This window comes from Prinia subflava, chromosome 8 (assembly GCF_021018805.1).
Source record: "Prinia subflava isolate CZ2003 ecotype Zambia chromosome 8, Cam_Psub_1.2, whole genome shotgun sequence".
In the NCBI taxonomy this organism is placed as follows: domain Eukaryota; kingdom Metazoa; phylum Chordata; class Aves; order Passeriformes; family Cisticolidae; genus Prinia; species Prinia subflava.
The window spans coordinates 692,059-718,957 of NC_086254.1; the positions used below are offsets into that span (position 1 = coordinate 692,059).

The window sequence follows — 26,899 nt, forward strand, 5'->3', positions numbered from 1 at the left end:
TGTATCTAGAGGGCTCCTGGAGTCCTGTTATTTCTCACTAATCTGTGGACATTTAGGTTTCTCTTTTCATTGCTAGATTAGAGAATTGTTTGGCCTCAGATGTTCTGCTGCTAGTTTTTCTCATGTGTTCCAGCATAGATATTGGCAGGTTGCTACAACATTTATTTTGTGATTTGAGATTAAATATTTGGACTTCTGCATCAACTTCATCAGTTTGGTGGGGGCTTTCCCAGTTACTTCCGAAGTCATCTCATTACTCAGGGTTTCCTTTAGAGCACTGTCACCCTCAGCAAACACATCTGTGGACATCAGCTCCAAACTGTGACATCCAGATTTCTGACAACTCCTAGAACTTCATGTTTTAATTACTAATTTAATTAATACATTTTCCATGGAAGAGGAATTAGTGTAAGCATCTCTGCAGAACTGTTTTGGTAAGAACACTGAGAGGCTGTACAACTGTAGTATTTGAACTGTAATATTTGAGGATTCACACTGCCACTAATAACTAAACTATTCCTATCTCTCCTTTCTTTACAAGTCTTAAAGTAGTTTTCTTGGCAATCTCTAAAAAAAAGTCAAATCTCATTTTCACCAAGGGAGAGGAAATTGTTCCCACTAGGTTTTCCAGCTGAATCTGTCCCTTCTAGGGATTCAGTCAGATGCCGAGTTCCTGAATATTCCCAGATCACACTAATGTTGTCCTTAAAAAAACGAAAATGAAAACGAAAACAGAAGGAAGGAGGGAAGGAGGGAAGGAGGGAAGGAGGGAAGGAGGGAAGGAGGGAAGGAGGGAAGGAGGGAAGGAGGGAAGGAGGGAAGGAGGGAGGGAAGGAAGGAAGGAAGGAAGGAAGGAAGGAAGGAAGGAAGGAAGGAAGGAAGGAAGGAAGGAAGGAAGGAAGGAAGGAAGGAAGGAAGGAAGGAAGGAAGGAAGGAAGGAAGGAAGGAAGGAAGGAAGGAAGGAAGGAAGGAAGGAAGGAAGGAAGGAAGGAAGGAAGGAAGGAAGGAAGGAAGGAAGGAAGGAAGGAAGGAAGGAAGGAAGGAAGGAAGGAAGGAAGGAAGGAAGGAAGGAAGGAAGGAAGGAAGGAAGGAAGGAAGGAAGGAAGGAAGGAAGGAAGGAAGGAAGGAAGGAAGGAAGGAAGGAAGGAAGGCCAAAGATCACTCAATATTTCCCTGTAACCACTTCAGCATAAAATAATTATTATTCTTCTCCAACCCAAAAGGGCATCTAAGCTGGGGTGAACACAGTCTGGATGTGTTACATAATACATTTGTAACTCAGGACTGAGGGTGCCAGATTGAAACTGAAGCTCTTACAAAATTAAGCAAAACAAAGTCAGAAAAGTAGAATACACAGAGTTAGAGTACATGTTCTCACAGTCTGGACTTTGCCCTCAGCCATCAAACTGGCCAGAAGAAATAAGCCAGAATCCCAGAATGGGTCAGGCTGAAAGGGACCAGAGAGGGTCAGTGGTGCCATGTCCCTGCTCAGGCAGGGCCATCCCAGAGCACAGGGCACAGGATTGTGTCCAGAGGGCTCTGCAATATCCCCTGTCCCTGTGTGCAGGGAGGAGCAGAGCAGGGCCCAGGCTCTGCTCCGGGGGCCCAGCAGTGGCACCAGAGCCACGGGCAGGGACTGAGCCCAGCAATTCCCCCTGCCCAGGAGGCACAACTTCTGCCCTGGCAGTGCCCAGCCCTCAGCAGGATGCCCAGGGAGGGGCTGCAGTCTCCTCAGCGGGGATATTGCAGAGCCCTCTGGACACAATGCTGTGCCCTGTGCTCTGGGATGCCCCTGCCTGAGCAGGGAGGTGGCACCAGATGTGTCCCACTCATAAGTCCCACCAAATGAAACCAGTGTAGTTCCTTCCAATCTTACTAATTCTGTGATTCTGAGAGTTTGCTCAATGTTAAATATATACATATATATAAAAATATGTGTACCATATTAATAGAATTACATATGCATTATTTGACAGTGTTATATAACAATATTCCTGAAGACCTGTGTGAATATAGTAACTAAAAACTCCAGGCTAGTTTGGGAAGAGGAGAAGAGTTGGAGAAAGGGTATTTCTAAAAAAAGAGAGAATCCGTCTAACAAAAGGGCTGATAGTCCCTGAATTGCTCTTCAACACAGAATAAGCTCCAGTCATTGAGCCAGCTCATGTCCAGGTTCACCATCAGCCTTCTCACCAGTTACCCAAGACATAGGGCCTCAAAACCAAACCAACTGCCCCCAAAGCAGGGGGCTCACACATCTGATCCTTCCATTCCCAGCAAGGAAATTTGGGCCTCAAACTCCAAACACCTTCACAACTGAAAAAATGCCCAGTATCTGAAGGAGCCAACAGGAAGGATGGAGAGAGAATATTGATGAGGGATGGAGGGACAGTGTCAGGGGGAATGGCTTCCCACTGCCAGAGGGTAAGGTTAGATGGGATATTAGCAACTAATCCTTGGCTGTGAGGGTGGAGAGGCCCTGACACAGGGTGCCCAGAGTAGCTGTGGCTGCCCCATCTCTGGAAGTGTCCAATGCCAGGCTGGATGGGGCTTGGAACAACCTGGGATAGTAGAAGGTGTCCCTGCCCATGGCAGGGGTGGGATGAAATAAGCTTTAAGGCCCCTTCCAGCTCAAACCATTCCATGATCCTGTGATGTAGTTCTGGAGCTGCATCTCAGGAGCTGTCAGAGCTGGCAGTGTTTGGGGCTGGCCAGCACTGCATGCAGGGAAGGGGTGCTGAGGAAGATCCCACCACCTCCAGCACTAGCATAGGGATGGGTCCTCTCCTGGAGCTTGTGTTTGGTGCCATGTCAGGGACACCCAGCATGGCCCCACTGCACAGGGCACTCCCAACCTTGTGTACAGGAACAGCAGGCACAGCTACACAAAATGCAATTGCAACTTGTAGGGCACCGCCAATATAAACCAGTGAGGAAGCTTCACAGCAATCAAATGTTACTAAATTACATTCCACAGAAAACAGAAACTTAATATCTGTTTATCAGAATCAATCTGATCATTTATCTAAATTTTCAATGAAAATCTTTGCCTTCAGTGGCAAATCTCAAAATACTCTTCTGTGTAAGATTAATAGGACTTGAAAAACTTCCACTTCATCACCATGAGTTCACCTGCACTCAGCTACCTGCCAATAACATTTCCTTCCTCTTCCAGAGTTTGTCCATGTCTACAGGGGGATGGCTCCCAAAGATGCTTTTGCCATTACAGAGTAGGTCTGAATGCTGCTGAAATGCTTTCCTCTGATCACAAGCTGACAGGGCACAGTCACCTCCAATGCCCCTTTTCTTTAGTAGAATTTTCATATAGATCAAGCAATCTTCAAAGCAGAAAGGAGACAAGGAGGAGTTTCAAACCAGCAAGTCCTACCCAAGGGAAACCATGAATCCCATTTTAACATCTCATTTTTAACAACCTGCTCCTTCTTCTTGAGATAAATCAGAGTTAAAGGACACTGGAAAGGTAATTTCTTTTGACAAAGATGAATCATATAAATATGATGAAGAGAAACTCAGGTATACTTAAAATACAGGTTTATTTTGGAAGAAATCTCGGTATGAAAGATTAGTCATTAGTGCCTGATTGTCCTCAGACTTTCTGGCTGAGGTAATCTTTAATAAAAAGCTAATTCCATAGATGAATTAGTGAAAACAGGAAGCTACAGGATCACCTACTAAAGGAGTCAAATTCTGCTGTGACCCATGTAAATGTGCCAGCCTGCAGACAGCCATCGCCTGTGGAATGGGGGAAAGGGAGGAGAAAAGCTGGAATTTGAGAAGTTTGAGGATGAAGTTAAGCAAAGCCTTTCCATTAAAGGCAAGCCACCTTTATATTTTTGTGATCTGGGTTTAAATGTAGTTCCTTTCATTTAATTATTTTTTGTCAGCTGCATTTTTTAAACCACGAACAAGGTGTTTCACTTTTGCTCCATTGGTTGATTATTGTCTCATGCAGCCAGGATTTTAGGTAAGGTCCTGGTTCCCAGTTCAACTGTCCAGGGATGGAGGAGCTCATCCTGCCAAAAGCAAACCAATAATTCCATCCACACTGCAGCTTCTTCTGCCTCTTCTCAGGGACCTCAGCTTCCATCTACTGTAACACAGGTCATCTTCTGGAATGGAATACAGGATCTTACATGCATTTCAAACTGGAAAAAGTGCCCAAAGTGCAATTAAAACCCTTTCAGTTTCTCTAGATAGGACAGACAAGAATGGGACAGGGGCAGCAGTGAAACAATGAAGAGGGACAAAAGATGGAGAGATCAGGACTGATGGTTTGCTGGTGACATCTGCTCAAGAGGAAAAATGGTCAAATTTAGCCAAAGTGGTGAAAGAGAAGATGGGAATTTCATTGACAACCAGCCCTTTTCAGCAACTGCCATGACTAAACCAAAAGCTTTGGAGTAATTTTCTATCCCCAACATCCATTCTGAGATAGGTTTTGTGGTTGTGACTCTTATCACTCTGATCCTTAAGTCCTGAATGAAGAAGAAGCTCATGATGAAAGTGAGAGGACAAAGGTGGACTGGGGAAAAAATAAATATTGAAATATCAATGGTCTGACTGGATGCTGGCTATTCCCATCCTTACACCAACACATTATCCTAGCCATAGCCTGGCCGAGTTGGATATGGTTGGATAAACTTGGATAAGCTTATATTAAAAAACAAAAACAAAAACAACAAACAACCCATGAATAAAAGACAAAGGTTGATATTTGCAAGGCAGGAAACTGGATGATCAAGCTTGGGTAGGTCAAACCTTTTTCAACACACATAAGCATAACTTGCTTTGCTTGTCCTTTGTGAGGGGAAGGAAAAAGGATAAGCATTATGCTGTAGTAGAAAAAAGAAGCCCTTGCATTTTTACTTCAGTTCTTTTGATATCTGATAATCAGGCCCTCCAAGTAAGGAGCACTTTCCAATGGAATGATATAAAGCATTTAGAGTAAGTCCTCTTTAATAAGGCACCTTGGAGGTGGGGCCGGTTCCAAAAGTCACCATAGTTTTTCTCCTTCATCAAGTGAAATTCAGGGTTGCAAAAAGCTGTCTGGGAAAAAAAAATGTAGCTATTTCTCAGTCTTTTCATTATAATGAAGAATATTTTTTTGTCCAGGCAAGGACATTCTTCAAAGATAAACATATACTTGTTAACTAAGATAAATTCTGACGAAGTCAAGCAAAAAACTTTTGAGGAGCAAACCACTGCACTGATGAGGACACACATTATGCTGCTGCCCTGGAACCTCAGTTGAATTACAGAACTGCTTGTTTCATGTTCAGGGCTTCTTTGAAATAGATATTTGTAACACATAATGCTTTCCTTTTCTTAAGTGGATTAATTTTCAAATTTATAGCCTTCATTCCAGAAGTCCAGAAGGCTCCAGTTCTCTCCTGCAGTCTCCCCTGCTCTCTCCTGCTCCCTGAGCTCCCCCTGGAAGGTGCTGCTGCCATGGCAGGGGAGCTGCAGAACCAGCACAGCCACTGAGAGGGCTGGGAGCTGAACACCCTGTGGTAGGGCTCGAGGATCCAAACACAGACTCCCAGAATCCCAGAATTTGTGCTCAGTTTGCAGAGTGCTATGGCTTACTTAGATTAAACATTTCAAGAGTCATACAGTAAAATAAATAACAGAAATGTATTCTTACCCAAGTGATTTGAAGACTGATTTCTTTGTCTTCAAAAATACTTGTTCTAATATATATTATATATTCTATTTATTGTATATATATAGTATTTATTTAAAATATATTCTAATAAATATTAGAAGTATACATTGGAAATCTGATCTACACACATGTAGAAACTCTGTAACCACAGTCTTTAGTGTTGTACTATCAGCCTTTTGATTTGGCTGCTTGACTTTATCATCGCAGCAAGCCATAGAAAGTGGATTCACATAGGAATGTGGATTTCACAGAGAAATTAAACACTGATTTTATTCTAAAAACCAACTTTGTAGATGAGGCAATTTTCTGCAGGTATTGCTTGGTGATACACAGAGATAATTTAAAAGCAAAGGCATTATTTGCAGGATAGACAGTCTTTATAATCTGCAATTGTTCTGAGTGAGAGAGGAATCCTTGATTAAATCAAATTTAATTCAATGTTGATAATCAGTAAATGTAACAAATATAACCTGAGATGGCAAATAGCTTAGATAATTAACTTGCAATGCCTGGCACTTACATGGGATTTTACACGAGATCGTTGCTATGATAACAGAGAAGGTTTTTAATATCTCTGCCTATTGCCATTTTTAATAGGATGTTGCTGTATTTTTGTGCTGTTTGGAGCAACAAACCTGGGAGCTGAATAATACAGAAAGAGCTGATGGCCATCATTCCAAAGCAGTAGATGTAGGAATGACTCACTTTACCCAAAAGCTAATTCTGAGCAGCTTTATGATGAAATCTGGGTATCTTTGAGAACACTCTGTGACCTGTGAACAGAACACAATTCTGGATACTGCCAAAATCCCTAAATGATATCTGTGAATCTCTCACTGCAAGCTCCAAAGTGTGTTTGCAAATCTGAGAAACCAACAAAAGAAACCTTTGAAGGGCTCCAATGAAGACAAAGTGAACAAGCAATGGAAAAGGAGAAATTTCTTGTAGCTTGTTGGAATGATTCCAAGGGAAAACAAACAGATACTGCAGAAAGACCCAATCTTCTAAGAAAAGCAAAGGAAAAACCTGAAGGGGAAAAGTGCTTGTGGAACAGGAGATAAGTGTAAGACATCAAATCCAGATCACATGCTATTAGAAGCGACAAGTAAAAAGTCAAAACCACTGAAGGAAGTGTTTGCTGAGGGCAGAGATGTCAAAGGGGAAGGTGGTGATTCATTTCTAAGACTTCAAGATTGAACCAAGACTCAACAAACAGACCCAGGAGACTTCACTCACATGTTCTTATCCTGCCCTGTTAATTGGAGAGAAGTTTCTAAGCTCTTTTGTCTAAGATATGGTTGATCCAGTCCTACCCAGCAGAAATTACCAGCTACAGTCCATTCTCTCACTGGCTGTTATGAAATAGCTGACAGGGAACAATGATATTCTCTGAGTACTGTGGAAACAGGGATGAATTGTATTTTATGGAATAAATCAGTATTTACTGATAAATTACAAAATAAGCACAGCCTCTTCCTTCTTCCAAACAAGACAGATCAGCTTTAAAATAAATTTGGTTTAGGTCAGAAAGGAGATATACTTGGGCCCACAGAAGCTCTGGATGGACTCTGCATCTCAGCAAGAACGTATGAGGGAAGGCACATGGATGGTGGACAGAACACTGTCCTGAAGAACAGGAAGGTGGGGCAGCCCTCTCCATTCCAGAGAAAATGCAACTGAGGGAACTGAGACAGACGTGTTTAAAATCATGGGCAGTGAGAGGGACATGGATTGAGACCCAATCATACCAAAGCCAAGTGGAGATTAAATGCAGGAGGCTCAAAAGACACAGGGAAAGGTGGCTCTGGGCACAACAGCCCCACAGTAAAGTCCTTGGTACAGTCATGCATGTGCCACTCTCTGCATCAGTTGAGACAAATGAATTCATGGAAATTAAATCCACCAATGGCTATTAAATACAACTTATGGTTTATTAATTCCCTCAGCCCATATGGAATCACAGAATCGTTTGGATTGGAAAAGCCCTCCCAGACCATGGAGTCCAAGCTGTGCCCAATGCCCACCTTGTCCCCAGCCCAGAGCACCTGAGTGCCACATCCAGGCCTTCCTTGGGTACCTCCAGGGATGGGGACTCCAAACCACCCTGGGCAGCCCCTGCCAAGGCATGACCACCCTGTCAGTGAGGAAATACAGTCTGTTGGAAATATTTTGGGAATGCATTAGTCCCTGCTTGCTGTGCTCCTGCGTCCTCCTTGGGCATTTCTGTCAGAAGAGACAGTGAGCTTTGGGGTGGGAGTTTGGTCTGACCAAGACCAGTGTTATTTTCAAACCAGAGATCTGTTCATCAGAGAATTATTCAGACATTCACTAAATCCAGCTTTCTCAAAACTGGAAAAAAAGAGATTAATTGTATAGAATTAACCATGTGGAATCTAGCTGGAGGGTTGATAACACTAGCATCACATTATTACGGACACCTTCCTCTTGAGACAATATTATTTTGTGGCTCTCAGTGTTCCAGTAAAGAACAAATCAATCATCACTTTAACTGAAGGCACAAAGGCTGCAGCTTTACCAGCAATTGTATCCAGTTCCACTCCCTGGCACAGAGGCTGTTAATATTGGGAAAATCTCTTACTCTTCCATTTCAGAACTGCCACATCCAAACAGCCTGGGTAGGAATGGCCCCACACGAAGCACTGAACTAAGCCCAGCACTTTTGGGGAGAGCTCTCACCAGCACCATGGTTCAATGATGGGGCTGAGCAAGGCCCTCGGGCACTTTTTCTGGTGGAGTCTGCACTCAGGAGGGGCTCGCATTGATACTGAGGGCTTTTCACAGGTCCCAGGGCTACCTGCAAGCTCAGGAAATTGGAAAGCCCAGAAATCCAGCCCTGGGGTCCCAGCACAGCAAGGACATGGACCTGTTCAAGCAAGGCCAGAGGAGGGATCAGGATGATCAGAGGGGTGGAGCAGCTCTGCTGGGAGGAAAGGCTGGAAGAGTTGGGATAGTTCAGCCTGGAGAAGAGAAGGCTTTGGGGTGACCTCATTGTGACCTTCCAGTGCCTGAAGGAGCCAACAAGAAAGATAGAGAGAGATTACTTACAAAAGCCTGGAGTCACAGAACAGGGGGTAATGGCTTCCCACTGCCAGAGGGCAGGGATAGATGAGATTTTCGGAAGAAATCCTTGGCTGTGAGGGTGGGGAAGCCCTGGCACAGGCTGCCTAGAGAAGCTGTGGCTGCCCCATCCCTGGAGGTGTCCAAGGCCAGGCTAGACGGGGCTTGGAGCAACCTGGGATGGTGGAAGGTGTCCCTGCCCATGTCAGGGGTGGAATGGGATGAGCTTTAAGGTCCCTTCCAAATCAACCCATTCCATGCTTTTATGGTTCTATGAAATAAATGCAAATCCAACATGACCAGCATCAGATATGTTCCAAGCTCAAAGTAGCACATGCTACATCATTTCTCCAAAGATCTGTTGGAAATTGAAGAAATGCCTGGATCATTTCCAGGCATTGTGGGTAGGAATAGGCATCACAAGGGGTTATCACCGGCTCAGCTGGGCCAAAGGACACAAGACTGACACTCTCCAGCATCTCCCATCCCACTTGAGCACACGCTGCATGGGAAATATCAAGGAAGGACGTTAAGACCATCCTTCCACTGGTAACTTATAAAGTCAGGCCCAAAAGTTATGCTTAAGGGGAGGTAGTTACTCATCTGGAGTCAACAGAACTCAAAGCTGTGCAGGAAATTAGGGAATGCAGCTGTGCCTGTTCCTGCTTGATCAATGAACACTTGGAACAGGTCTAGATACAAAATCTGCAAGCTCTAGTCCTGTATCAACCAAAGGACTGATGAAAATGAAAATGATTTCTTCACTGAAATGAAGAAAGTCTCTTCAAGAAGGGAAAATGGGACAGTGTTGTCTGCACTTCAACAGCCAGGTGGGATTAATGCCTTCCTGCCATAGTCTCAGAGGTCTGGCAGCTGTAAACTCTCTGCACACTTGATGAACTAACAGGCTCATCAGAAAGAAATTAATTGTCTTCCAAAGGCATCTGTCTAAGAAAGTTGGAGTAGCTCAAGCTCTGGGAGGTGCCTGTTTCTCTCCACTGACTCTCTGTGCAATCTGTGTGCAAGCCCAGGCACATCGAACTGACTCTTACAAATTCAGATGAATCTTAGGCAAGATGAATCCTACAACGAGTTTTACAAGTGCATTACTAATGCAGCTACTCTGCTTTTCTCAAGGGAAAATGTGGTGCTCTTCATGCTGTGTTAAAACAGATGTTTTCAGCTGCTTTTTATTTTAAGAATCCCCTTTTGGCCATGTGAATTTTAAGCCCTGCATACAAAGACAATTATTTGTCTTAATGGGGGTGTATCACTCAAGCACCACAACTGCTCTGAGGTCACCACTCACCAGAAAGGTGATCATGGGCAAAAGAACCCTCGGCCACGGATGCATTTGAAGGCATGATGAGACTTGCAAGGTCACGTGGCAGAAATAACTCCCATTTCTCCTTGATACAGCCTCCTTGACTGATTGTTCGTTATTCTCTGATAATAAAGCTTCACTGCATTTCTCTGATCCAGCCCTACCTATAGCAAAGGTTCTGCCAGTAGTAGAAAGCAAACAGAACTAAATCCTTCAAATAATTATGGTCTAAAAGACCCAGGTGGGCATCTTTTACTGCTCTCACAGTGAAAAATCTTGAGAAAACTTCTTGTTGCTGAAACACAAAGACATTTGAACACACACACACATAAAAAGAAACCTTTTAACAAATTTCTACTTTGAATTAATTTACTGGGGCTTCAACAGTGACATGAAAAGAGTCAAGAATAAGATTGAAAATATATTCTTTAGTCCCCTCATTTAGGAATTACATATTTGAACTATCACTTTGCAAATAAGCTAATCTTGGTGTTGTGCCCTTAGGATGCAGGGGAAGATGTTTTCATGCAGCCACAAGAAGAAATAAGCTTTCAGCATTCTGTATGTTACAGTGTAGAGAAGGAAGGAGAGCAGAGAGATTAAGGGATACACAAAATGACAGAATTAAAGAATGGTTTGGGTTGGGAGGGATCTTGAAGCCCATCCAGTGCCACCCCTGCCATGGCAGGGACACCTTCCACTGTCCCAGGCTGCTCCAAGCCCTGTCCAGCCTGGCCTTGGGCACTGCCAGGGATCCAGGGGCAGCCACAGCTTCTCTGGGCAACCTGTGCCAGGGCCTGCCCAGCCACCCTCACAGAGAAGATTTTTTTTTTCTAGTAACTTGATTCAGCTTCTCTTCTGAAGAATAATAATATTTCAGTGAGACTGAAAATTTTAGCGGAACCGTTTTGGACAAAAGGAAAAAGTCAAGACTTTTCTACTTTCTGCTCTTCAGTGCATAAAAAAATACAACATAAAGAAGTTAGGCAAGAAAAAAAGTTATGAGCAGAATGAACTATTCTACACAATATTTTTTGCCAATCTTTTGTCTTTAAAAACATAACCCAGGAAAACATGAGACTGAGAACTTTTCAATACGTCGTCAGTTCTTTATTGTCCTAATTTTGCTTAATTAAAAAAAAAAATATGAATGTTAGCCTAACAGTGACTAGTTGTGGACAACGTTTTTCTCCTTGTCTTTTAATTTCAGCAGGCACTGTCTGGAAATCACCAGGGAATGCTCAAAATCTGGAGGAAGGACAGGCACACCAAACAGAATCTTTTGGCTTTAAAGGTTTCTCTTTCGTTTAGACTTTCCACTTTCTATCCAATTCTCACTTGAGATATAAACACAACAGAATATTGCAGAAATATATATAAAAGTATCACTTTTAACTCTCTTTTTGACAAGCAAGTGCAGAAATTCTTTTCATACCTGATGGACCTGAGTCCTGCACTGAGGATGTGCAGGGTTGGAGAATGGAAGTGATGGCGGGCTGAGCTCATTGCTGAAGCAGCCAGAGTAGAAACTTCTTTATCTGTAAAAGTTTGGGAATCTTCCTGCCTCTGAGATGAGGCTGTTATGTAAAAGCATGGAAAGAAAGTGTCCTGGTGATAAAAGTGCCCTGAGTCTGCAGTGCTTCAGGGGATACAGGAGAAAGTGAAATGAGTGTTGGGGAGAGAACTTTTCCCAGGCAGTGAAAGGCAGCATGAGGAGCTGAGGCTCCACAAAGTTTTGGGGGAGAAGGACCACCTTTGCTGCAGCACAGCTACCCCAGAACCAGGCTGTCTCCCCACCCTGAGCACACAGTGCTACTGCAGTGGCAGGAGGGCAGTGCCAGCCCACCTCTGTGCAGTGCTGTCTCCTCCAGCCTCAGGAACAAGTCACCAGTGCTCAGAAATGTACTTGAAATCCCAGAGTGCAGGAGCCACTAAACCAAAGCAGTCATACCGAAAGTGCTGTGTATTAAACCTGACAATATGGTTAAAAAACCATGGAAATCACAAGGACAGGCTTCACCAGAACTCCAGTGCTTGCAGCTCCTGGACAGCTTGGGAAGAGCAATGTCCAAATCCTCCAGGTGACCCTGAAAGCACTTTATGACAAGGTATTTTGTCAAGAATAAAAATTCAAAGTAAACTTTTTTTTTTCCCCCAGTCAGCTCAACTACTTCAGTTTATACAAAAATATCCCAAATTTTGCCATTTTGTCATTTCTTGATATTCTCTTTATTTTTCTCTTAACTTCCTCTTTTGCTGATTATTTCATTAAATTAGCTCATAAGCTGTGACAGTTTGATTCCTATTAGAGGCCGTAGTGAATTTGTTCAGACAGTGACAGCAACATCCAGGAATCTCGTGCTCACTGATTTCCTACAAACACACCTGCATTTGTGCCTTTTCTGCAGAGATGTCCCATGCCAAGTACAAATTTCAAGATAGTTTACACCAAAATGGTTCATCCAGCAGCCAGGCTTTCTCACCCTGGAGTTCCCAATCCTCACGCGAAAGGATTTTTTTAAAAATAGCCTCTCATTTACCTCAGTCCTCTGACAGGCCAGGTTGAACAGGGCTTGGAGCAACCTGGTCTAGTGGAAGGTGTCCCTGCCCATGGCAGAGAGGTGGAATTCGATGGGCTTTAAGGTTCTTTCCATCCCAAACCATTCCATGATTCTACAATGGGAACTAACTCAAGATGGACAACTTAGAGTCATCATTCTGCAAGGTCAGACTAAATCATTAAAAATCACTAAATAAATATAACTTGGCCCTGAAATTCCATTAAGAATTAACATTTAGGACTGATTATTCCCTGCTCAGAAAGATCAGAAAGTAAGTATTTTTATTTCAATCAGTATTTTTATCATATATTTACAGAGAATGACCAGACATCTGAGAATTTCCTTGTTTATGTTTTACTATTGGATAGGGAAATTATGATTGTCTAGTGTCAACATATGAACAAGACACCATCTAGCCAAGCTAGGAAGCACAGTTGCTTGACAGTTATTGTTCCTGGATGTTTAACAGAGTTCCATGTTGCAAGACATTTGGAACAGACTGACACTTTGCAAACAAAAATATCTTTTATCTCTCAAATTACCTCACATTTACAGCAAAGCCATGCCTAAATCATCAGGACACGGAACTGTCAGCCTGTCAGAACTCGGCTGTGCATGAAACCCAATATTTGCCTTGTTGTTTCTTTCTAGAAACTGAGACTCCGAGGATGGAAGCTCCCTAAAACTGCATCCCATAGAAAGAGAGGCCAAAAAATCAAAAGGCCATGTCGTAGCATTTGCTCTACCACTGCCCTGCAGTGCATCATTCAGAGCAGGCTGCACTGAAGAAGTCTGTAATGACTCCAATATTTGGCTTAACAGTGTTAAATCTTAAATTCTTCCTAACTTGGTGTTGAGGTGAGTTTTTTGCCTTGTCAAATTCTTAGTTTTGTTTTCTTGCTGTTACAGGTGAAGTCCCACATATCCCACAGAAAACACCTCAGGAATCAGATGGCAATTCCTGCTCTTAAACAGTAACCAAAAATATGGATTGGGATACCCTGACCTGTCCTAAAGGTGGATGGTGCTGTGGGAAGCAGGGCGAGGGTGTCAGAGCAGCACATGGAGCTGTAGGGTACAGGCAGACTGACCCGGGAAACAGCACATCCACCTTCATGGAGAGCAACCCTTTCCCTACCCTAGGTGACCCGAGCAGCCACCAGGGAAGGTCCCTCCTCCCTCAGCTCTCCCAGCCCTCACAGCCCCGCCATCCTCCTCACACCACATCGCTCCCAGGGCATGCATGCGGCCGAGGCCCGGGGGTGGCGCTCTGAGGGAGGATCTGAGGTAAAAAGGCGGGAAATGGGTGCTCCAGCCCGATGAGGAGCAGCTGAGGGAGCTGGGAAAGGGGCTCAGCCTGGAGAAAAGGAGGCTCAGGGGGGACCTTGTGGCTCTGCACCACTCCTGACAGGAGGGGACAGCCGGGGGGGTCGGGCTGTGCTCCCAGGGAACAGGGACAGGAGAGGGAACGGCCTCAGGCTGGGCCAGGGGAGGCTCAGGGTGGATTTGGGGAAATTTCTCTCTGAAAGAGAGAAATTGTTTTCCAGCCCTGGCACAGCTGCCCAGGGCAGTGGTGGAGTGCCCATCCCTGGAGGGGCACTTGGATGAGGCACTTGGGGACATGGGTTAGTGGTGGCCTTGGCAGTCCTGGGGTACGGTTGGACTTGGTGACCTCAGAGGGTTTTGCCAACCTTAATTATTCTGTGATTCTAAAGCTGCATGAGTAGCCTAAGCTCAGTGAGACTGAAGCTGCACACTGTTTTGAGCAACTTTTTTTTGTTTCCAATTATGATAATTTTAAACATACTGGAGGCTGCATGCAGCATCTTTCATTTACAGACAATTGTTTTATCTAAGGACACATAGAGATACCTGAGGTACCATAAACAAATGGCAGCACCCCGAGTTCACTTTCACAGAGGCCCAAGATCTTGGGAGAGAAATGTGTGAACTACCACTGCAAATGGACTGGACAGACACTCACACACCTGAGAAAGCTTGGAAATCCTTCCTGAGTCTCTCACTTTGAACTCTCCTGTGCAGTACTCACAGGGTTGACAAGGCCACAAGTCACCTTCCTCTTCCTCTTCTTCCTCCACATTGCTGGCTGTTTCAGCGTTATCCATTAACACACCTGAGTAACCCCAGCCTTCGCCAGCCTGACCTGGCTTCTCACTACATAGAAATGTGTGTTTATTTTGTTCAGTGGCTACTGAGATAGCGTGGCACATCACACGCAGCCCCAGTTGTTAATTCACCAAGGATTCCTGGCAGTTGGTGCATGGATAGGGAAGGCTTTGATGCTGGGTTCAGACCCATATCGGCAGATATTGATTACCTCAGGTTGAACGTGTTGGCAACGATGGCTTTATGTTCCTGTAGTGATAACACTTTCCTCCATTCTTAATAACCAGGAGAGTTCAGTGCCCCTCACTGGGGTGGCTAGGCTCATGTGACACTAGTCACAAGTGTCCCAGCAGCTTGTTATTTAATAAATATTATTTATAAATAATGAATTATCTTTTAACTGTGCATGGGGGAATTTTGCTGTGGTATTTTCCCTGCTGGGGATAAGAAGCCAACAGGTCACACCCATGTCCCAGCAGTCAGCCTTCCTCTGCCTCTCCAGACGACATTGGAACTACTAGTGATGGAAGTTAATAATAAATCGCTGTTTCTTGGAAAAATGCTGGTCATGACTCATATTGAGCAGTGTTGCTGTGGTGGAACACCCACCACAGCTGGGACTAGCGCCTCCAGCCAGTGTCCTGCCACAGGCAGTCCCAGTGTGACCAGCCTGTCACCCATGTGGTGGCTGTGATGGGAAGCAGGTCAGACTCCAGCCAGCCATGGTTAATAGATCAGACTGCACTGGGTTGGAGTCCTGCTGAGGGTCAGCGGAGTCTCATCCTTGGGTCAGCAGTCACAGATTCTCTGAGGGGCACCAGCTGCCTGAGGGAATTTCTCAAAGCTGAGCCCTTACCTCACTGGGGCAGTGACTGCACATTCCATAGAGAAGCTACCCCTCTAAACTCTTCATAATTCTCATGGCAATCAGCTAGTACTAATTCCATTTCACATCGCAAATCTGTATTCAAGTGCTGGCAGGGCTATAATTTCACTGATTTATCTGGTTTCTAGAAACAGTCTCATTTAAATACATTCTTTGTCTCAGTTTTGCAACCTCCAGCTAAAGCAGCCTCCTGAACTGACTTTGTGTGACTCTGAGGAACAATGGTTCATGTTACAATGTGGCAAACTGTCCTATTCCCCACATTTCTGATATGATGCCTTTAGGTACCACCTGTCTGACAGGAACACCTGAGCCAAACTGAGGGAGTAGTTTACCAGGGATCTGCTGAATTTCATTATCCCTGGATCTTTGAACTGAGGTCAGGCTTTCCAGGAGATTCTCTCTGGCTCCGTCACAAACTATGACTGACCTGCAGCACCATCCAGCTGATAAAGCACAACTCTCCCACTCACCATCCTGCACAGAGGAACCACCCATAGAGCTACCTAGAACAGGTGCTAGGAAAACATCAGAGAGGAGTGAGGGGATCATAGAATCAAGGAATGGTTTGGTTGGAAGGATCTTGAAGCTCATCCAGTTCCACCCCCTGCCACGGGCAGGGACACCTTCCACTATCCCAGGCTGCTCCAAGCCCCGTCCAGCCTGGCCTTGGGCACTTCCAGGGATCCAGGGGCAGCCACAGCTGCTCTGGGCACCCTGTGCCAGGGCCTGCCCACCCTCCCAGGGAACAATTCCTTCCCAATATCCCACCCATCCCTGCCCTCTAGCAGTGGGAAGCCATTCCCTGTGTCCTCTCCCTCCATTCCTTGTCCAAAGTCCCTCTCCAGCTCTCCTGCAAATCCTTTAGATACTGGGAGGGGCTCTAAGGTCTCCCTGGAGTCTTCTCCAGGTAAACAATCCCAACTCTCTCAGCCTTTCCTCATAGCAGGGAATCCTGCCTAACAATACTTCCTTAGAAAGAAAACAACTTCTCCTTGGGTCCTTATAGGAGAGGCTGGAAGGCCCTGGTTTTCTTGGGAAGGACATCCTGCAGGTTTGTTGGAAGAGGGCAGAGGTGTTCTGTGTCCTACCTGTGATTCTGATTGTGAGAAGGGATATTAAATCCTTAACACACCTTAATCAAGGGAAAAGGTGGTGAGTAACAGCAGCTTGAAACTCCCTGGGCAAGCAGAACTCCCCAGAGAGGAAAGAAGGGGCCAAACCCAGCAGCACTAATATAGAGATTTTATTTTGACTGTATCGAGTTGTAGAGCACATTTTGTTTGTCACAATGCCATCGAACTGATTGGAGAGTTTTTGGCCAGCACATTGTGACACTGAAACTCAAAAGAGCTAAAAGCAGTTTGGACTAATGGCCTGAATGGGAGGGCCAGCAGTACCTGGTTTCTGGCTTCCTCATCACTTGCAGTCATTTCAACACGTGCAAAACAGGAGCAAATCCAGTTTCTTCTGCCAGACCAGTGGTCACGCTTCCATGTCCAGCAATGACTGCAAGGTACAAGGCAGGGGAGAATCTGAAGCAAGGTGCCTTCGCTTCCTAGAGCCATGTTGGTTGTTCTCAGTATGGAAAAGAAGCAGAGTCTAAGTTAGTACAGGGTCTTCAGAGGATGAGCTTCACTCACACATCAGGATTTACAAAACCAGAGGCTGACAAGTCCAAGTGCAAGAAAGGATCCTTTTTTAATTCCTTCCGACAGAGATGACAAACCATTACCAAAAGATCTGGGAGATCACAACAGTGTCAAGTCCTTTGCCTTGTTAGCAGACCAGTGTCCCCTCAGAGGTCCTCCCTGCCACATACCAAGTCTCAGCTCCTGAAGTGCAGAATGTATTGGAAAGAAAACCTACACTTCTGCAAATAAATGCTCCACCTTCAAATTCTTCTGAGTTTGAAATTCCTGACTAGTATCCACAGATGCCTTGCAGAGGAGGCAGAATGGATGCTCCTCAAGGGACCTAGGGATTACAAGCCCACTGAAGCCCACTTTATAAACTCTTCTTCCTTTCTAAACCCAGTTTCTTGTCCTTAGGATGAATTGGGATTCCTGCTCTCTAGTTTAAAGGAGAAGCAGAGAGGCAATTACAAGTTGGCAACTCTGAACTTTGACTGCTATACAGGAGACAAAAAAAGAAGTCAAATTCAAGAGGCATTTCAGGTAGCACTGGGGCAAGTCAGAGAGATTGTTTCCACCACTGAACAGATGCCACATGTCATGGTTATTACTGCAGCTTGGCTGTACATCCTAAAGCACAGACCATAGTGTCTATGTCAGCCGGTGTCCTTCCCCATCCCCATTTTGGTATCAATGCTTCATTCTCCCTTCTTCGGGTTACATTAAGTGCACAGAAATATATAGCAGCATTTGGACTGAAACCCTCACATACACCAGACAGCACATTCCAGGAGGTAAAACAACACATTATGGCCTATACCCTCAAGGTATCAAGTTTTCAGGATAAAGAGCAGTAGGAAGTGGAGAGCTGAGGACAGAAAAGGGGAGGAGGAGCAACACAGGAACACGAGTTCTGTTTCCATGCCAGGAGAGGATCAGGGTGCCATTCCTGTGTTAGCACCAGGCTGTGACACAACCGCAGACAAAGCAGACGGGCAGAGCAGAAGTGAAAAGCCAATCTCCCATCTCCCCATGGTGCTGGGGGCAGGGACAAAGTCCAGTGTGACACTGATCCCAGCAGAGCCTGAAAACGGGCACGATCTCCTCGGCCCTTTTCAGCTGGAATGAATTTCTCTTCAGAGGTCAAGAGAAAATCAATTAGTGACGGCTAATGAGTCTTGTTCACCAAGCTGATCGCAAATCACACTCATGGAAAGAGAATCTACAGATCTGCTCCAGGCTGAGGCCCTTCCAATGCCCATGAGAGCTTGCCCTCTTCCTTCTCACACAACAGCCTGCCTTTGGAGGGGGAGGTGGTTCTAAACATGCCTTTCTATTGCTCTGGGGGGACTTTGCACAGGCAAGAGCTGTGAAAACATTGCCTTCCAGCCCACAAAAGGAAGAGGTTGTGATCCTCTCTCAGCCCTAGGCCATCAGGGCTACAACACACAGGCCCACCAGCTCCAGGGTGGGAACACTGCAAACTCTCTGATCTGAGCTCCTCTGCTCCAGCCTGGCAGTGAGGCTGCTGCAGACAGTGCATTCCAGCTTGGTGTTCAAGTGTTGCACCAAAGGCCTTCACAGTTACCCTGGAGACAGAGTCACCCTTCAAAGCCGCGAGAGAAAAGGCTGGGCTTCGACAGGTCCCTTGTCTGGCATTCAACTGGAAGCTGTGGCAATGGGTTTCTTCATATGTTGGCTCATGAGCTCCCTGGCACGAGACACTTGGATATGGTCATAACAGGAGTTACAAACGAGGACAGGGTCATACAACTGCTGATCAGGGATGGGCAGCTTCAGATGGCAGCAGGTAGCACAGAACACATTCCCACAGTTCCTGTGAATGAGCAAGAAAATCAGTGAGAAGAGAGCTGGGACCACCACAGCAGAACTTGAGCAAGCACAAAGGATCCAGGTCAGGGCAAAGCACAAGCCTGACTGAGGATTGTAAACATGTTTCCTATACTGTGGTCAGCAGTGCAAGCAAACTGCTAGTACTGACGGGGACTCATTGCTGTCCCAGAGAGGATCAAAGGCCTTGGAAAAATACAAACAAGGACCATGTAGAATGGATCTCTGCAGGGAACTGATGAGGCCTGGCATGTGGAAAGACCTAAAACCTTCTCCTGAGAGCTGGAGGGAACAGACCTGGCAGAGGGGCATTTTGTGATACCAGGCTGAAGAGAGGAGGGGCCCAGAGCACTGACATTTTTACCTGCAGTGGTGCCTTCGTTTGGCCAGCCAGAACTCACAGTCGCAGTTGAAGCAGTGTGAGGCCATGTGGTCTGGGACCCACCGCGTGACCTAGGGTAGACACCAGTCAGCTCCTGTCTGTAACCCCCCAGTGACAGCTCTGCACAGGCTGGGGGTGGCTTTGGGCCACACCTCACAGTGAGCCTAACCCACCCGAGCCAGCAGCAGCAGAGGATGTATCAGCGACATAGGAGGCTGTTCACTGCCTCACTTCCAGAGCACTCTCTGCTGCTGTGCCCACCCAGGTCATCTGCAAAAAAAATTCCCTCCCACTCAATCACAGCTCCACGATGGGACACACACCTCAGTCTCCTTCTTATCCACTGGCTCCCAGCTTGCTTCTGACAAACAGTCCTCACTGTGGTCAGAACAGAAGTCCTCCGTGTCGCTGCTGTCCGATTCCTTCAGACACGTCTGCAAAATGAGACCAAGTCATCAATCCCCTCTGCTGCTGGGCACACACTCAGGGCACGCCCTGCTCCACACACTCTGTGCTGGTGAGGGGCACCTGGGTGGCTCCTGAGCCCCCAGACACAGGGCAAAGCCTCCATGAGTTTGTAGGAGTTTGATCCTCGAGCAGCAGAGGTATCTCTGGGTGGATGAGGACATGGCCAGGACGAGGACACGAGGGACAGAGGAACAATCTTTCCCACCCCCTCCCAAAGGGATGGAGAGCTGTGGGCTGGAGAGGGAGGTGTGCAGGGGTACAAGGACCTGGTACGGGGTGTGAGCGGCCTGTACTCACAAAGTCATCCTCGTAGTCCATGGGGGGCTCGGCCGGAGGAGCACAGAAGTGGCGAATGTCCAGGCGCAGCTGCAGCTCCCGCACCTGCCGGCGCAGCTGCTCCACCTCCTGCTTGTAGCTGGCCTCGATCTGCCGCAGCCGGTGCTGGATCACGTCCGTGGGGAAGGGCAGCCCATCGTCATCCAGGTAGAGAGGAGGCACAGGAGAAGGACATTTTGGCGGCAGGTGTTTGGGACCAGAGGCTTGTTTCAGGTGGCAGGGCAGCCACAAACGGCTGGGCTTCCCAAAATATGTGTTCACATGGCCAGTGCAGGCCGAGAGCTTCCCACCTTCCCTGCCAGACCATGGGCCACTGAGGCACAGGCCTGGGGCCCGCAGGGGTTTGCTGCTCAGCCTCTTGCTGCAGCAGCCATAGGAGAGGAGGTGTCTGGGTGCAGGCTCCCCATTGGGGAGCGATGTCACCATGCCTTGAAAACTGTCCCAGTTGGACCCCAGGAAGGAGAACTCGCTGCTTTGGCTCTGGGAAATGGGCTTGCGCCATTGCTCCAGCAGGAGCCTCCCCGGCCGGCCAGGCTCCTCAAAGGGCATGCTCTGGCCAGCATCACCTCTGCCCTTGTCTGCATCTGGGCACGGGGTACCCAGGGCAGGGCCTGGAATGTCCTGAGAAGGGGTGCCTGGTGCCAGGGACTCCTGGCTGGGAATGTCTTGGCGGGTGGTGATTCTTTTGGAACAGCCTCCTTTGTTGGACACCATGCCAGCAGCCTTCAAAGGTTCCTGGGGACAGATTTCCAAATGCTTTCCAGAACTGGTGGAAACCTTGTCACCATTTTCCTGTCCGGAAGGATTTGGATCTGGACCCATGCCATCCAGTTCCTTCGTGAGTGTTGCATTTCCCTTTCCTACCTCCACAGGGACACTGCTGGCAGGCACAGCAGCCTGGTTGCCCAGCTGCTTGCTTGGCCCTTCATGCTCAGCACAGCCGCTGTCTTGCAGAGGAGGATTCTCCTCAGTCTCCTCCCTGGGCCGTGCCTCTCCTGTGGCCACTGCAGCACCTTCAGCCCCCTCAGTACTGGCATGCCGGGCTTCCAAGCCCACTCGCACCTCCTGACAGTGGTTGTTCAGATTGGGGTCACTGGATGTGCGGGTCAGAGGGCTGCTGGAGTCACAGGCTGAGAGCAAGTCATCCATAGATCTTGTCTTTGGTAATCTAGAACCCAAAAGCAAAGCAAATCTCAGGATAAACCCCCTGAAAATTCCCTGGTTTATGTCAAAACAGATGAGGGCAGGGAAATATTCCCCATTACAGCTCCAGGAGTGGGTGGAGAGGGGCAGTGCATCTGCAGGAGCTGAAATGCACAACACCACAGTGTGGCCTCCTGCCTTGGAAGTGCAGCAGAGACCTCAACTTCTCTGAGCGGCTGGGGCACTGCTATAGAGCTCTTGTTTCCACAAGGAAGATGAGAACAACAACCAGGAAACGACAAGAAACTGCAAGAAGGCAGGAAGATCTGTGGGTACGCAACAACCTGAGCCTGAAGCTCAAAGCTCTTACCTGTCCAAACACCTGCCATTGAAGTCCTGGCTCTGAGATCCAGGGGGCATGTAGATGTCCATATCCTCTTGTCCCAGAGGATGTGGTGAGGAGGCCGGGAGGTATACGGCTGTCCAGAGGTGCAGAGCACGCACATGGCACACAGGATGCAGCACCTGTGACACCACCCGTGTTAGAGCCCAATGCCATAGAAAACCCTCCAGCCCCTCCCCTGTGCCTGCCAGGGGAAAAGCCTGAAAAGTGGGCCAGGAGCTCTACTGACCTGCTCGGATCCGGGCATATAGAGCAGGTTGTGGAAGTTCTTGTTGCCAGCCCGCAGTAGTGACCACACAGAGCACGTGCGCTTGTAGATGTTGTGCATCTCGCGCTCGCAGGGGCTGTTCCCCAGGAAGGTCCCGTAGAGGCAGGAGTATGTGTGCTGCACCAGCTTCACCTGTGGCATGAAAGGAAGAGCCATGCTCAGAGCCACAGGGAAAAGGGGGTTCTTGCCTACAGGGGACACATCTTCCCCTCCTCTGCACTGCCTGCCCTGGGTGGCCTCACTGCTGTCCTTGCTTCCACACTGGGTAGGACAGGGATCATTAAACTGAAGGGAAAGCAACACTCATTTGATACCAAACCTTTCCCTCTAGAATCAAATGACTCTCTAGAACCCTCTCCTGCTTTTTTTGGTAAGACAGGGATTAATTTTTTTTCTGTATTTTATTTTTTTCAAATGTTACAGACCCATATAGCTCTGAGATATGCAAATCAAACCAGTGCTGCTGCTGGCATCTGAATTCCCTTGGCTGGAAAAGAAGAGAGATCCCTGGAGAAGGGATTCAGAAAAAACAGAGTATATAAACCCTCCACCACCCCTTCATGGGAGAACAGTTTTAAACTAAAAGAGAACAGATTTAGATGAGATGTTAGGGACAAATTGTTCCCTGTGAGAGTGGTGAGGCCCTGGATCAGGCTGCCCAGAGAAATTATGGCTGTCCCATCCCTGAAAGTGACCAAGACCAGGTTGGACAGGGCAGTCTGGGGTAGTGAAAAGTGTCCCTGCCCACGGCAGGGAACAGATGGAATGAGATGGGCTTTAAGTTCCCTTCCAACCCAAACCATTCCGAGATTCTGTGATCACATCACAGTCTCTCAAATTCTGCAGACCTCTTCTCTTTGAACTCCAGTACTGTAAAACATCACGACCTTCCCTCTGTCTATGCTCACATGTATGCACATGTATTTCTTACCAGAAAAGCTTCATTAAATTCAAAGAGGCAGGGAAATTGCTTCAGAAGCTGATGAACAGCATCCAGCCACTGGAGAAAAACTGGGCACTGCTCATTCTGATCTTCCACCTTTTGCTGGTGCCCACAGCGATCCCCAAACTTGTGACCAAAATCCAGCCAGTCTGATTCAACAAGCACCTGGAAGCCCTGTGAATAAAAGACAAAACAATTGCAGAGACTTTGCTGAGGACACGTGGCAGGACAGAGCAAGCCTCATCCATCAGGAAAGGCTGGGAAGGAGGCTGCTGCAGTGCCTGGTTTGAGAGCAAAGCTCACCAGGGTTGGAGGTTTCCAGACACAAACTAACAGTTGTTATGTCTATGCAGCTCAGAGAATTTAGAGTAGGGAAACACAAGATGGTATTTCCCACAGCATTTCCCCAGGCTGGGCAGAAGAGTGAGGAACAATTCACGAAAAACAGGCAGGAAGAGAACAGGGAAAAAGTTAACACCCACCACAGCAGCTCAGAAACACCACTAAGCTTATTCCCAAATGCAATCCTGCACCTTTCCACAGGTATTCCAAGACAGAAGCTGCCTTTGAACAGACATGAACTGCAGCAGAGCACAATCCTACCTCCATGGTCCTGTAGTAAGGGTCCAGGAGAATCTTTGCCAGTGCCACAATCTGTGGAGTCCTGTCCCAGCCGTCGGAGCAGTGAACCAGCACCGGACGCCCTTCTCTGTCCACAGCACTGGAGACCAGCACCGCTGCTTTCAGCATGACAGACAGGTGCTGCAGCCACTTGGTGCTCTCCAGGGCTGAAAGCCAGCTGCAAGGGGGAAAAAGCCAAGAAAATGGTTGCTTAGCTCTCCTCTGAGGGAAAAAAAAAAACAACCACATTTTAACTTAAGTTTTCTTGGAGTCCTCAGTGAAAATCAGTCTTTTCTAAAACATGTCCCTGAAGAGCCAGACAGCCTGGAAAGAAGGGCAAAGAATCCAACCCCAAATTTAATTTTTCTCAAATACAACCGCATTTTAGAAACTCACAGAGGACACACACAACCAAGTGACTCTGAGACAGTGCCACAATCCCCTCTGGATTCATGGATCAAAATTAGCAGCATTCAAGCTAAGCACTTTCCCATCCCTCTATTTTCTCAGGCAGAAACCTGGGATAAAAAAAGGAAAAAGGAGCGAATCCCCCCTAGGTCACTGACAGATATGGCATCAAACTCAGCTAGAGAAAAGTCACTCACTTGCTGGGGTCTGGGACTTGACTGCAGACAGCACGCAGATATTGGAAGCTGTTCCGGATGGAGTGGATGTTGGCCATGCCCATGAACACAACTTCACAGTTGGGGTAATACTCTGATACGAGAGACAGGAACATTTAGAGAGAGCTACAGCAGCTACAGAACATTCTGAACTGGAAGGGACCCACAGGGGCTATTGAATCCAACTCTGCTGCTACTGCCTCCACACCCCAGTGCAGCTGCCCCTCACACACCATTCCTGGTGTTCATGGAGTCACTAAAGTTGGGAAAAACCTCCAACGTCCAAGGCCACCACTAACCCATGTTCCCAAGTGCCACATCCACAGGGCTGTTAAACCCCTCCAGAGACGGGGACTCCAACACTGCCCTGGGCAGCTGTGCCAGGGCCTGACAACCCTTTAATGAAGAAATTTTCCCCCATATCCAACCTAAACCTCCCCTGGCACAGCCTGAGGTCATTTCCACTCATCCTGTCCCTGTTCCCTAGGAGCAGAGCTTAACCCTCACCTGGCTGCCCCCTCCTGTCAGGGAGTTGTGCAGAACCAGAAAGTCTCCTCTGAGCCTCCTTTTCTCCAAGCTGAGCTCCCCTAGCTCCCCCAGCCACTCCTGGTGCTCCAGATTCTTCCCTAGCTCCATTCCCTCCTCATGGTCTTTCTTGTCCTAACAGGCACAGAACTGACCCCTGGATTGGAGGTGCCTCAGAAGTGGCCAGATAAGGGGGACAGTCCCTGCCTGCTACCACACTGTTGCTGGTACAGCTCAGGTGTCATTGACCTGTTGCTCACCTGGGCACACCTAGGCCCATGTTCAGCTGCTACCAACCAGCACTTTCCACTAGGCAGCTTTCCAGCCACTGTACCCCAGCCTAGAGCATTCCAGTGGGGCTGTTGTGACCCAAAAGCAGGACCCAGAACTTTGCCTTACTGAACCTGATCCAGTGGGCCTTGGCCTGTTGATCCAGCCTGTCCAGATCCCTGTGTGGGAAAATGCTCCCAGAGACCAAGCACCAAAATGCTACCCCGATACCCCAGCTGTGCCCTAGGAGCCACTGCCAGGCCCAAGAGGAAGATGTTCTGGGATGTTCTTGGCCCTTGGTACCTTCACATTCGCAGCCGCCTCCCTTGGCCCTGTTGGCCACGGCTGCTGTGTAGGACCTGGCGTCGAGGATCAGCAGCTTTTGAGGGGTTCCCGCGTTCTCCACGCCCGAACATGCTGTCAATGACGAGTCTGCAGGGACACACAGGGACTGAGCTCCTGGCACCTCCCTCCCTCCCTCCACCCCAGTGCCACTGTGAGTAAGCCCAGAGAGCCACCCACACACCACAGTCATGGCATGATGGGGCCCAGGTTCTCCCCCTGGACACTAGGGTAAAGCCCTGCCCTGGACAGCCCTGGCAGCTCCTCTGTGGTGTCCCCCGTTCAGGAGGGCTGGCGGGAGCCACCTCACCGAAGTCGGTGTCGCAGGGCTCGCTGCCGTCGCTGCTCCCAGTGTGCGGCGTGGTGCCTGATGTCCTCGCTCCGGGGTTCAAGGCACAAGCTTTGGCAATGGATGTCACCAGGTACTCATCATCAGCGTTCCTCCAGCCCCACCAGCTGATCTCGGGCTGGCTGCAGCGTGCGATCACCGCCCCGTTGCGCACGTGTCTGCAGGGACACAGAGCCTGGCTGAGCCCCCGCGAACGCCGGGCTGGCCTGGGACGCACTCCCTGTGCACAGCCACACCTGAGCTACTCCTGGCTGCAGCTGCTCTGTCTGCTGCAGCAACTGCTCTATCTACAGCACTGACTCTCTCATTAAGCAGTAAAAGAGGGTAGGGAATCTCAAATAACCATTTTTCACCACCGCAGCACTGACGGAGAGGCTAAACCAGCGTCATACTTTTATCTACAATAATATAGAATCATTTAGGTTGGAAAAGTCCTTCAAGATCCCCAAGTCCAATTTCGGACTTCTATTTATATATATTAATATATCCTGTAACCTATAAATATATAATCCAGATATTATTGTGTATAGATAGAACAGTATTTATATATTAAACCAGAGAGAAGAACTTTACATCATTATGGTTGTATTTTGGGAAAGTAATAGTTGTGTCATAGAACCATGGAACCGTTTGGGTTGGAAGGGACATGGAAGATCACCTTGTTCGACCCCCCTGCCATGGGCAGGGACACCTTCCACTTGATTTTAAGGCTGTTCTGTTCTCTTCTTCTCTTTTTTTCCTCCCCTAAATTACAGACCCATTGTTAAACCATTTCACTTATCACCTCTAAGCTGGGAAGATGAGCTCCCTTGGCATCAGATCAAGGAGTTTCTGGGTGGAGGCCTGAGCTGGTGTTTATCAACAACCTCTAAATATGAACCCTACCCTGGCTGTGGTTACTGACACCTGGCAGGAGGCCTGAAGCAGGAATCAGTGCATTTCTCACATGAACACACTGGTCAAGTCATTCCCAACTGGCCTGGAAAGGGAAGGGACTGTGAGGTGACAAAGCTGCTGGAGATAAAGAATGACCCAGAGAGTGTGAAATTTAGTATTAATAAGTGAAGAGTATTTACAGA

General features: G+C 47.4%; 1 protein-coding gene across 2 annotated transcripts in view; it reads right to left on the minus strand.

Moving 5' to 3' along the window:
• Nucleotides 1-16,892: 16,892 nt before the first annotated feature.
• MTMR4 (myotubularin related protein 4) overlaps nucleotides 16,893-26,899 on the minus strand; it is a 57,270-nt gene continuing 47,263 nt past the window's right edge. For both annotated transcript variants that reach the window (XM_063402324.1, XM_063402323.1), the window contains 11 exons: nucleotides 25,782-25,978; nucleotides 25,433-25,561; nucleotides 24,317-24,428; nucleotides 23,694-23,889; nucleotides 23,079-23,264; nucleotides 22,109-22,279; nucleotides 21,847-22,001; nucleotides 20,295-21,501; nucleotides 19,853-19,963; nucleotides 19,512-19,600; nucleotides 16,893-19,133 (listed from right to left, as the gene is read on the minus strand). In XM_063402324.1, coding sequence (XP_063258394.1) covers nucleotides 18,956-19,133; nucleotides 19,512-19,600; nucleotides 19,853-19,963; nucleotides 20,295-21,501; nucleotides 21,847-22,001; nucleotides 22,109-22,279; nucleotides 23,079-23,264; nucleotides 23,694-23,889; nucleotides 24,317-24,428; nucleotides 25,433-25,561; nucleotides 25,782-25,978 — 2,731 coding nt within the window. In that variant the 3' untranslated portion in view covers nucleotides 16,893-18,955. The remainder of the gene's footprint in view (nucleotides 19,134-19,511; nucleotides 19,601-19,852; nucleotides 19,964-20,294; nucleotides 21,502-21,846; nucleotides 22,002-22,108; nucleotides 22,280-23,078; nucleotides 23,265-23,693; nucleotides 23,890-24,316; nucleotides 24,429-25,432; nucleotides 25,562-25,781; nucleotides 25,979-26,899) is intronic.